Below are 12727 nucleotides of genomic sequence, written 5' to 3'. Positions count from 1 at the left end.
TTTTTTTTTGTAAGGTTATTCTCATTATGAGATGCAAATTAACTTCTATTTAGATTTTATGTAGATTATTGGATGGTTATATAAGATTCCTTCTAGGAAATTACTATATTCTTTTTGGTTATACCTAACCAAACATTTGAAGTCATGAATTAAGATCAGAAATTATTATCTATCATTACTTGTTGAATCTACTTATTCTTTACTTCTAAGTTGTAAGTTCTTTGCACATCCAATATTTTATAAATTGTCAAATAGATATTCCTGGCCGGCTTCGCATTATTCTGTTAATATACTGTCTGTACTTATAATTATTATATTATATTAATATCATATTCCCTCAGATAAAAATATCACATTTTGCATTTAAACTGTAAGTTTACTTGCTATTATGAAGTCAAGGTCATTATATTGGTTCCATCTTATGACAAGGCCAACACACAAGAGTTTTTTCATACTAATGAGGTAGCTTTTGCACATTCTTCTTTATTCTAAAGAAAAACATCCTGACTTTTTTTCTTGTATGACTCTTCCCTACATTATTTCAATAAAGTAAAACCGGGATTATGTTTTAGCCCTTCCATGAAGGCTAAATTAGACTCTCACAACACCGAGAGGAACGACCTCCAACCCTCTGAAATCACAAGAGACAAGCCTAAGGTCTCCAGCCTCCAGTTTTTCATAAGAAAGTTTCTGCACCTCCAGGAGGTCAACTTAATTGGCAGTTAGCAATAAGGGTTTTCGGTGTTCATTGCGAGGAACACTTTTGGGAGCCATATCGGGTCCAGCGGGTTTGTTTTGGGAACATACTATATTTACAGTGGAATAGTTATTCGCCGATACCATTCTACACATTTTTTATTAATATCCAGAACATTTAACTCATTCACTTATACATGCAGTGACTATATTTATATTGTATTTATTTTTCCTTTCTTAATATTATCCACACATAATTCAATAGCGTTCCCACACCTGTATGACTCTATGTAAAAGAAGCTAATTTGGACCCAAATAACTTTTTTCCATACAGTAGTTCCTTACATTTATTGTTTTTGTTAGCATTATTATTAGACTTGTTTCTCATTTTTTCTTTTCATAACCATATATTTTAATATTATTAGCTTGTTTCTTGTATTTTAAATTCAAAATTTTGTTTGCGTAACATAAATTCATTTGTATATTAAATTAAATTAAATCCCTAGTCACTATCCCCTCAGGATAGCGTTTAGTTTCACTTGTTCGATTTAAGAACCACGAGTCAGAAAAAGGATCTTTGTATCCAGGACTACGTCGGTTCAATTAGGCTGGTTGCCCGTCTAACTCATTGAGTTATATATTTATATTGTTTATCTTATGTAAGTATTTTGATTAGTCGTTTTCCTCTAGTATTTAACGTTGCTGTACGTATTACAATCGTACGATTATTTGGTGAAGGTTGTTATTTAACCTAGATGTACGTTGGGAGTACGCTCCATATAAGAGCTACTCCAGTACTAATTTAACCATAGTTTTTATATTTATATGCAGATAGGTAATTATTTCCAATTGTCATTTTATAGTCACATAGTTTTCACTTATCGTAACTCAGAGATTGTCAAAAATCTACGTAAGGTAATGGCACCAGTAGTAGACAGGGCACCTATAGGTGACACTTATGAAAAAGATCAATCAAATAAGGTTAAAATTGCAGAAATCTTATCTGACATAAATTTAATTCTTTGCTGTTAGTGCCATCTATCAGTGAGCATTAAAAGTAGTTTGTTATTTCTGAATCCAAGATGGCTATTAATGGTTTTCACAAGTTGATGCATGGTCCTATGTTCTTAAAGTTTTTTTGTTATCAGAGTGACTAAAAAAGTAAGAAAGCATTATTAATATTTTTTGGTACTTTTTATTTAAGTTTTGACATATTAAGAACTAATGCTAGTGGGGTTTGAAAGTGAGTTATTAACAAATTTTAGTAAATAACCTTGAAATAAACAAGATACAAGGGGTGTCACCTTTAGGTAACTAGAATTCATGTAAAAACTTTTTGACCCCAGTACATAGTGCCAGGTATTGGTTACAATCAGAAAATGTGGGTTCCAATAGGTGACAGCTTTTTTGTTATAGATTTAAAAGGATGCCAAAAAAAATATTACAATTCAGTCATGAAGATATGGAAGCAGCTTTGGCAGATTGCCGAAATGGAATGCCTACGGCAACCTCTGCCAGAATACATAAAGTTCCACAGTTACCTTGCTCTACAAATTGAACAGCAAAAATCCAGTAGAAAGAAGAATGGGTCCAAATCCAATATTTACTGCAGAAGAAGAAAATAGGCTAGTGCAGTGGATAATATCAATGGCAAGTCGAAAATTCCCAATTACAAGAAGCATTTTAATCATAAGTGCTAGAAAATTGGCGATAGAATTAAGTAAACCTCTGAACTTAAAAAACTACAAAATTGGAAAGAAATGGTATTACGGATTTTTAAAAAGGCACCCAGAAATTTTTCAACGAGTTTGCCAAAATCTTACCAGCAGCAGAAAAAATGTAACTGAACAACAAATTAAAAATTGTTAGATATATAAAAAGTGATGTTATTTTTTAATTAATATTGTAGCTTTTATTTATATAGGGTTGTTAGATGTTGTTCAAGAAAAAAAATTGCACACCCAATTTTACATCTATAAGTTCTTGAACATCCTGAACAACATCTAACAATCCTATATTTATCAATTCTTAACTTTTTTGGTATTGTAATATAATTCAGATTCTTCTCACCACTTAAAGTCATATGTTTTAGCTATCTGTGGGCAAATTTTCAGCCAAATTGATTATGATGTATTTTGGGAATGGAGAAAAATGTAAAAAACGGTGTTTTAACGTTTTCTACACTATAAAATTTGATCAACAACCTGTTTTGAATCAAAGTAACTTGTTATAATGCCATATAATGACATTTTTGAGTCCCTTCTATTAAAATATTATGTTTTCCATTTATACTTAACGATAGAAAATGCAAATTTGTTTAAATAAACACCAAATCACTGTAAAATCGCACAAAATAACATTTTGAGAAAAAAGAAGAAGATTTTTTGTCTTAAATATCTTATTTTTACGTCCCGCAGAAGCTACGTACCAATTTTCAGACAAATCGGAGATCCAAAATTTTTTTTTGCTCCAAAATTGAGTGATTTGAGATGGAATCACCCCTATATATTTTTTCGTATTTAAAATATTACTTGCGGGTAAATCCTAATTGTTCTTTTAGTCAAGGAAGTCTCTTCGCATCCGCTCGGGAAAATATTCTAGTCAGGTGTTTTGCATAATCTTACTCCTAAGTTAGTATTAAGTTTTTGCTAAGAAAAGTTTTTCTATCAAATGTGCATTGTATTTTATTATCCATCTTATTATTTTTCCTTAAGTTATCTTGTTTATTAAATTTTAATCAAAAAATTACTAAAAATTTAATAATTAAATAGATATTGGCCCTCTACACACCCGACGGCTACGCTTATGTTACTGGTATACCTAAAATATTACAATCGACCTGCCGATTCGTTTGTTTCTTTATTAATCCTCAACCGTTGTAAGTCAACCGAATAGACAGTAAATAAAAACAAAACAGCCATGCTAAAATGCTCCGGTCAAATTTGACATTACCTCCGGTGCTATTACGTGTAGGTAAATGAAGTAAATGTTCTGGATATTATAAAAAAATATGTGGTATACTGGTATATGTGGATAACTATTGCACTGTTAAATATAAAATGTTCCCGAAACAAACCCGATATAGTTCCCAAAAGTGTCCCTTGCTACGTCCCAGCAAAATCTTCTATCCGAAGTTATGGTATATGGTGCTACACAGCTAACGGTGAAACTTTGATTCTTCAAGATGCAGCATGATTAACAAAAAAAAAATTACATTTTCCCTAGAGCTTGTCCCCTAGTTGACTTAATTGGAAAGCGGTCCCCCTCAGGTGGTATGGGTATTTTAGATTTTCCCAAGTGGCTAAAACATAATCCCGATTTTACTCTATTATAATAATGTAGGGAAAGTCAGAGAAGAAAAAACAAAAGTCAGAAAGTTTTTGTTTAGAATAAAGAAGAATGAGAAAAAGCTACCTCATTAGTAAGGAAAAAACTACCGGTAGACTGTTTGGTGAACTTGTCATAAGATGGAATATATAATATAATGGCCTTGACTCGTAGTCCAAAAAAATAAGGTTTTTGTCGGGACACTTGAGCAGCCAGGTTGCAAATCGATTTTTTGGGTACTATATACCTAATACATTATAAATACAAAAATGCCGTCACAGTTCGGACGAGAATTTTAGTTATTAACAAATAAGTGTCAAAAATGGCAGTTTTTTCGTTTAAATCGCTACAGGTAAAAATAGGGTAATTAAATATCTTATTTAGAATATTCATATTTTAGTAGATGAGCAAAGGTTCAAAATGGCAGTTTTCGAATTTTGGTATAATCATTTGTTGCTCATGATCGAGATAGTGCACCAAAATTTGGGAATAAGTAGGTCATGACGTAACTAAGTAAAATCTCTAGGGGCGGAACGCTGCGTGGCCGACAAAGGGGTGGGGGTAGGGGTGAATATAAAAAATATAAAGGGTTTTTTGCGACGGTCGTGATTGAAATAGTGCACAAAAATTTGGGAATAAGTAGACCATGACATTACTAAGTAAAATACCCAGAGCCGGAAACCAGAGTGGGAGACGAGGGTATTTATAAGGGGTCAAAGTCGCGGTTTTTATTATTTTTTGTGACGCTCATGATCGAGATAGTGCACCAAAATTTGGGAATAAGTAGGTCATGAGGTAACTAAGTAAAATCTCCAGGGGTGGAACGCTGCGTGGCCGACAAAGGAGTGGGAGTAGGGGTGAATATAAAAAATATAAGGGGTTTTTTGCAACGTTCTAGATTGAGATAGTGCACCAAAATTTGGGAATAAGTAGACCATGACTTAGCTAAGTAAAATCCCCAGAGCCGGAAACCAGAGTGGGGGACGATGATAGTTATAAGGGGTCAAAGTCGCGGTTTTTATTATTTTCTTTGTGACGCTCATGATCGAGATAGTGCACCAAAATTTGGGAATAAGTAGGTCATGACGTAACTAAGTAAAATCTCTAGGGGCGGAACGCTGCGTGGCCGACAAAGGGGCCACGCCCACACCCGGGTGGGGGTAGGGGTGAATATAAAAAATATAAAGGGTTCTTTGCGACGGTCGTGATTGAGATAGTGCACCAAAATGGGAATAAGTAGACCATGACGTAGCTAAGTAAAATCCCCAGAGCCGAAAACCAGAGTGGGGGACGATGGTAGTTATAAGGGGTAAAAGTCGCGGTTTTTATTATTTTTTTGTGACGCTCATGATCGAGATAGTGCACCAAAATTTGGTAATAAGTAGATCGTGACGTAACTAAGTAAAATCTTCAGGGGCGGAACGCTGCTTGGCCGACAAAGGGGTGGGGGCAGGGGTGAATATAAAAATTATAAGGGATTTGTTGTGACGTGCGTGATCGAGATAGTGAACAAAAATTTGGGAATAAGTAGATCATGACGTAACTAAGCAAACTCGCCAGGGGCGGAAACCAGAGTTGGGGATGAAGGTAGTTTTAAGGGGTCAAAGTCGCAGTTTATATTATTTTTTTTGTGACGCAGCACAACATTTGTCCCCCACGCCGCGTTCCGCCCCTGGAGATTTTACTTAGTAATGTCATGATCTACTTATTCCCAAATTTTGGTGCACTATCTCGATCATGAGCGTCACAAAAAAAATAATAAAAACCGCGACTTTGACCCTTTATAACTACCTTCATCCCCGTCTCTGGTTTCCGGCTCTTGGGATTTTACTTAGTTATGTCATGGTCTACTTGTACCCAAATTTTGGTGCACTATCTAAATCACGAACGTCGCAAAAAACCCCTTATATTTTTTATATTCACCCCTACCCCCACCCCTTTGTCGGCCACGCAGCGTTGCGCACCTATAGATTTTAATTAGATACGTCATGACCTACTTATTCCCAAATTTTGGTGCACTATCTCGATCATGAGCGTCACAAAAAAAATAATAAAAATCGCGACTTTGACCCCTTATAACTACCCTCGTCCACCACTCTGGTTTCCGGCTCTGGGTATATTACTTAGTAATGTCATGATCTACTTATTCCCAAATTTTGGTGCACTATTTCAATCACGAACGTTGCAAAAAAACCTTTATATTTTTTATATTCACCCCTACCCCCACCTTTTTGTCGGTCACGCAGCGTTCCGCCCCTAGAGATTTTACTTAGTTACGTCATGACCTACTTATTCCCAAATTTTGGTGCATTATCTCGATCATGAGCGTCACAAAAAAAAATAACAAAAACCGCGACTTTGACCCGTTATAACTACCCTCGTGCCCCACTCTAGTTTCCGGCCGTTGGGGAAAAGTCATGTACACAACTAACTCAACATATCCCCGTATAGTTTTTCTATATTACTTATCACGCACAAAATCCGCTCCCAGCTCTTAGACTAATATGTTGATGTCTAGAATCTACAACTGAGTGATTGGACATTCTTAATGAATCACCCTGTATAGTACTTCGGCTAATTTCTGTCATAGTGAACAACTAACTAGACACGTTGGATATCTAGAGCGATGTATTACGTTTATTGAATTCCGAAATCTTAAGACGGGTCTCCACCAAAGGAAAATTGGCAACTTTCGTGTTGTCAACATGCGTTGGTGACAAAAGTTTCCGAAATATGTTCATGTTGCCAACAAAAATTGCAAACAAATGTTGAGAACCTTGTTTCTCTTTTTGGCGGTAACATCAAAGGAATGCGCGTGTTGTCGACGTTTTAACGGCTTTGTGGGGACGGTCGCTCAGTTGGAAACATAAGTTGTAAATAGAAACATGTCTGTAGTAATAACGTGGACAAATGAACTTATTGATACCTTAATTGATTTATATCACACCCAAAGTGTACTATGGAATCCAAAAGACGTAAATTATAAAAATAAAAATAAGAAAAAGGATGCCTGGAAAACCATCAGTGATGTGATGGGGCTACACGAACTTGAAATACAAAGGAAAATAAAAAAATTGACGGCACAGTTTTTCAGAGAGAAGACGAAATTAAAAGAAGAAAATAAATCGGGTTCAGCTACTTCTGATACCACAAAGTGGTTTGCGTACCAACGACTTCTATTTTTATCAGACAAAAATGAACCTAAGTTATGCCTTGAAAAGGGATTAAATGAAAAACATGTAAGTATGCAACAATATTGTATTTATTTTACGATTTATAAGCTATGAATAACTACGATTGAAAGAGGATCATAACGTATCATATTCTAGTAATTTAGCAGTTAGTAGAAAGTTAGTTAACTTCTAACTTAAAAAAAAATAAAATAACTTCATAAAATTAATATTATTAATGCATTAATTAATTTTCTTGCTGTTTGTTTCGTTACTTTATATAATTTGTTAATAGTCATTTTGCCAAGGAATGTTCCCTTGTTCGGTCATAAAAAACTCTGCAAATTCTTGTCTCACATCTTTCGCAGCACTACTTGATTTCCGAGCTCTCTTATCGAAACTATGGAATGGCATATTGTTTTGCATCTCGTTCCTCCAAGCTCCAGAAATAATATTACCACTGTCTTTGTCTTCAGAATCGAAAGTTCCAGGTGGAGTGTAGGTGGTCCTTGATTTTTTTTTCTTAAATAATTATGTAAACAAATACAAGCAGTCACAATTGTCTCCGCTTTCGTTGGTTCAGGTAACATTATTTTTCTGAAAACTCGAAATCGTGCAGATAATATTCCGAACACATTCTCTGATACCCTTCGCGCTCTTGATAGTCTATAATTAAATATTCTTCCCTGTGATCCTTTTTCTTGGGTACCTGGATAAGGTTTCATCAAATTTGGTGACAATGGAAAAGCATCGTCACCCAGAAAAACATAAGGAACAGCCATGGCTCTACCAGGAAGCTTTTCATTATTAGGTAGATTACGTTTACATTCGGACAACATTCTTTTGAACTGGGTATTTTCGTAAACACCACCATCCGATATGCGTCCCTGGCAGCCAACATTCATATACAACACTTCGTAATTTGCATTAGCAACAATAAAAAGCACAATGCTAAAAAACGATTTGTAATTAAAGTAATCGCTTCCACTGTGTTCTGGTGATTGAATCATATGTTTTCCGTCCATAACTCCTGTACATTGTGGAAAATTCCATAGATTATTAAACTGTGTTGCCACTACTTTCCACTCTTCAGCAGTTCCAGGCATCTATAAAAAAATATATTTTTAGGATTCTGGGTCGGAAGAAGTTGAGGCAGAAATCTCCCAAAATCAAAATCTGTTACCAAATGAGGGAAATACAAGTAATACAATAGTCCCACCATCATCGGATTCAGAACCACCGAATTCACAACCAGGTCCGTCGACAGCGCCTTGTATTGGGAAAAAAACTAAATGTTCAAAAAGGAAGGTTTCAACTGGTGACCAAAGGCAAGAGGAAGCTTACAACGTATTGAAAGAACTTCAAGCTAAGAAAAATCGCCATAAATACAGTGCCTTTGGGGAGCATGTTGCAATGAAAATGGAAGCTTTAAAATCAAGTTATGCTCAAAATGTGGTGGAGCATGAAATATCAAATATTTTGTTTCAAGCAAGTATCGGAAAATATGACTATCCTGCTACTGGACAAATGACTCCAATTTCAACACATTCATCAAGTTCCAGTTTTCCCATACATCCACCTCTTTCATCACCAGATGACACATCACCACTCACATCACACTACAATCAACTACTATCACCACAATATGTATCATCCCCTTCACCACAATACATACCACAAGTGACAGAATCTCAAACAGTACCTGAACTACGCTCGCCACAATATGCATTACCATCTTCATCACAATACATCCCACAACAAACACAGGATATACCACTCACAGATTCACAAACAGAACAGGAAACAAGTTTGGCTGCATCTAGTATTCTGCTGGAAGCTATAAATACTGCTAATATATTAGACTAATAATGTGTACCCCATGATGTTTCATATGATTTGCATTAAAATAGTTTCTTAAATAAAAACTTTCTAAATGCGTTTTCAGTTATTTTTGGAAACGAATCGAACCTGACCCCAGGGAACAAAAATTGAATATTTTACCAAACTTGCTCTGCTAAAGAAACCGTCAAAAATATTTATAATAATAGAATACACTTACTTTTATTTGATCGCCAAGAACTTCACATATTGCTATACATACTTCTGGTACAATTTTTGAAATCGCTTGCTTTGAAATCCTAAATAAATGCATTAATGAAGTGTAGGAATCTCCGGTAGCCAAAAATCTTAAAGTAATTAGTAGGCGTTCGGTAGGTGTGATGGCTTTTCTAAAATTAGTGTCATTTTTTGTAATTTTTGGTCCAACAAGCAACCACTCAACATCGGAATCAGTCATACGGAGAAAGTTTCTTATTTGTCCGTCTTCAATACGTCCTGCTAACAAATCATCTTTTCTCAAAGCATTTATTAACTCAATTCCTCCATGTGTGTTTCTTCCTATGAGGCTTGGTCGTACCCAATATTTATGTTTTCGTTTCTTTTTTTTACTCAAAATAATAAATGATGCAGCTGCTAAGATAATATCGTCATCAATCGACCCCATTTTGTCAACACAATAGTCTTGATGGAGACTGCCAGTTGCCAACTAACATGTTTCCTAAATTATTGTTGACAACTTTATGTTTAGATGTGGATAACGATAAAAAACAAAAGTTGGTGACTTCGGAAGAGTTGCAAACACAAAAGTTGCCAACTTTTCAGTGGATACGCGCCTTTAGATATACGAAAAGAAGATGTTAAATCATGTTTCAAAAAAGTTTCGTATACGAAAAAACATTAGGAGAGCAAAATCACTTGTCGTCTATCGCAAAATTAAAACTGAAGCACTTTCTAATCAATATAGATCTGTAGATAACGTTTTTGATAAGGTATTAATGGCGCGAGAAAATTACAATTATATTTTCAAGGTTTGCGAACCTTTAACGGTATTTATATTTAGTAGGGAACAACTTGAATTTATTAAGAAATATGCCAGTGACATACCATAAGTTCCAAAGTTCATTTGGATCCTACCGGCTCAGCACTTCAAAAACCTTTTTAAAGGATCCAAAAGAGTATTCTATTGGAATTATACAAACAAATAAAAATAAAGTATTACCAGTACTAGAAATGGTGTCCACGAGACACGATACTGGAAGTATTGCTTCTTGTTTTTAGAATTTAAATAGTTTAATGTTTTAAGAATCAGTTAAAGTGACCTGCTTTTTAGTAAGCTTCAAACCTGCGATGCCCCCAGCGGGTGTTGACACAATGTGATTTCTGCCCAGTGCTCTGAATGTCAAAGGGAAAAACTTCAAGCAAGCGCGGGTAAACGGCGGGAGTAACCATGACTCTCTTAAGGGCTTCGTCCGTGTGGTATCGAAGCGGGGCTCTTTGTTCGCTTGGCGTATAGTGCGACTTGATTGTGATCGCAGAGTAAACCAAATTTCTGCGGATTCGCGTCTTCTCTTGCTTTATTACGCTTTTGGGTGAACAAGGAGTTCACCTTTACCACATAAACCATCCAAACCGTGAACGTCCACGTTCGTGAAGCTGGGAATTTTCCTTGCACTGAGTAAAGGTTTTGGGCACTTTTTAGAGCCCACTCAATTACTCATTGGAGGGAAGATTGCTGATTACGGTGGGGTGTACCCGAAAGGTAGTGTGTGCAAGGGCTCAAAAATCTCACTTCTAACTGAGATTCCCAATTGCATACCGTATAGCTACTTGCCGATCGGGTTTCGAACTAACTCCTTAAGGCTATACACCCTCCCAGATTCCTGGGAGCTTGGAATAGAGCTAACGTACACTCCAAATTGTTCAGAGGCCGGTAAGTTAAGACTTCTACTGGTCCAGTTAGCTCCAAATCCATCGAACTAAGAGGATGGTTGTCTGCATCTGTGGCACAAACTTCGCCACGCAAGCCGGTATAGATACTCACCTACGCAGGCTGCGCTGCCGAGGGCCACAAACAGGTAACAACGACGTCTGCAACATATGTGCCCGGACCTTCAAATCATATGCGGGGGTCCGTCAGCATATGCGCACTGCACATCCTGACGAGTACAACGGGGAGCTCGAGCGGAAATACGAGAAACCCGGTAGACTGACAAGGATCACTGGTGAGGACCAGATCCGCATGAGTGAATTGGAGATCCAATATGAGGGTCGATGCGTCCGTAAGTATTTGGAGGAGCAATTCCCCCACTTTACTCGGGACCAGATTCGGCGGACGCGCGCCGAGCCTCAATACCAGGAACTCCTCGAAAGACTCAGGGAGGACAGGGAGCGGACCCCACCTGGGAGTCCGGTTCCCGGGACTTCTAACAACGAGTCATTCGCAAATCGCTCATCGGGGACGGAATCTTCTCCTGAGAGACGGTCAGTCGAGGGCGTATCGGAACACCGATCGAACCCCGAACGTACTGCTAGTCAGCACGGTGATGTGTCATCTTCACTGACTTTGAATGTGTTAGACGCTGATGCCGAGGAATTCGTTCCGATGGGGAACCGTGCGGCGTTGGCCACTTATCTCGACGAGTATTTTCGAACGCAGAATGCATGGAGCGATTCAGAAAAAGAGATCTATCGGAACTCGCAACTGGATAACGCTGAGCAACGTCGAGAGGGTGTCAGACTTTTGTTGAACGAATATATCACCACTGATATACTATCAGTGAGCACAGAGAAGCGAAGATCGAAAAATTCAAATTCAAAGGCGAAAACCGCCCCTGTGATTAACAACAGAAACCACGAAAGAGCTCTGAACTACCGTCTGGCTCAACATCGGTATCGAACGGACAGGTCGTCTCTGGCTCAGGCTATCATAGACGGCAAACCCCTATGGGGAGTCGATGCGAGCCCTAATATAAAGACTGTAGAAAAAGAGTATAGAGCGATATTCTCATCGATATCGCCAAGAGACGATGAACCGATCTCCGACCAAAAAGATCCTGCTTTGATTGGCTATGCCATTACCGAAGCGGAAATCTTAGGGGCCCTACAAACGATGAAATCTCAAGCAGCTGGTCCTGACTTTCTAAAGATCAAAGAGCTGCGTAGGGTACCTGTTCGGAAATTAGTTCTCGTCTTCAATACCATGCTCCAATTCGGCGTTACCCCAGAAGTATTGAAGAGTTGTCGGACCACTCTAATACCGAAGGGTGGCGATCCATTGGAGGTAGGTAATTGGCGCCCTATAACAATTTCCTCAGTCTTGGTTCGGTTATTCCACCGAGTATTGGGTAAGCGTCTGTCGGCGCTTGATTTCCATGAGAACCAGAGAGGATTTCGTCAAGTAGATGGTGTTCTGTTAAACAATCTGACACTCCAAACGGTGATAAAACAGCGTAGAAGTGGCCTTCGACCGTACAACATAATCTCAATAGATTTACGCAAGGCCTTTGACACGGTCTCTCATCGTTCGATAGAGCGAGCAATGACGAGGTTCGGCGTCGATGACACATTTAAACGTTATGTGATGGACACGTACAAGAACAGCCGTACGGTCATCACCGCCGGTAGCAAGTCGACGAAAAACATCGACATGAACAGAGGAGTTAAGCAGGGCGACCCGCTTTCTCCTTACCTGTTCA

The 12727-nt window shown here is 37.6% G+C and overlaps 1 protein-coding gene across 1 annotated transcript; it reads right to left on the bottom strand.

Annotated features, from left to right (window-relative positions):
• Nucleotides 1-7481: 7481 nt before the first annotated feature.
• On the bottom strand, nt 7482-9771 carry LOC126891341 (uncharacterized). Its single transcript, XM_050660519.1, has 3 exons — nt 9253-9771; nt 7763-8299; nt 7482-7715 (listed from the first exon to the last, which is right to left on the bottom strand). The coding sequence occupies exons 1-3, from the start codon at nt 9694-9696 to the stop codon at nt 7482-7484; spliced, it is 1215 nt and encodes a 404-aa protein (XP_050516476.1). The 5' UTR covers nt 9697-9771.
• Nucleotides 9772-12727: the final 2956 nt, after the last annotated feature.

This window comes from Diabrotica virgifera, chromosome 9, assembly GCF_917563875.1.
Source record: "Diabrotica virgifera virgifera chromosome 9, PGI_DIABVI_V3a".
In the NCBI taxonomy this organism is placed as follows: domain Eukaryota; kingdom Metazoa; phylum Arthropoda; class Insecta; order Coleoptera; family Chrysomelidae; genus Diabrotica; species Diabrotica virgifera.
This window is presented reverse-complemented; position numbering and strand designations above follow the sequence as displayed.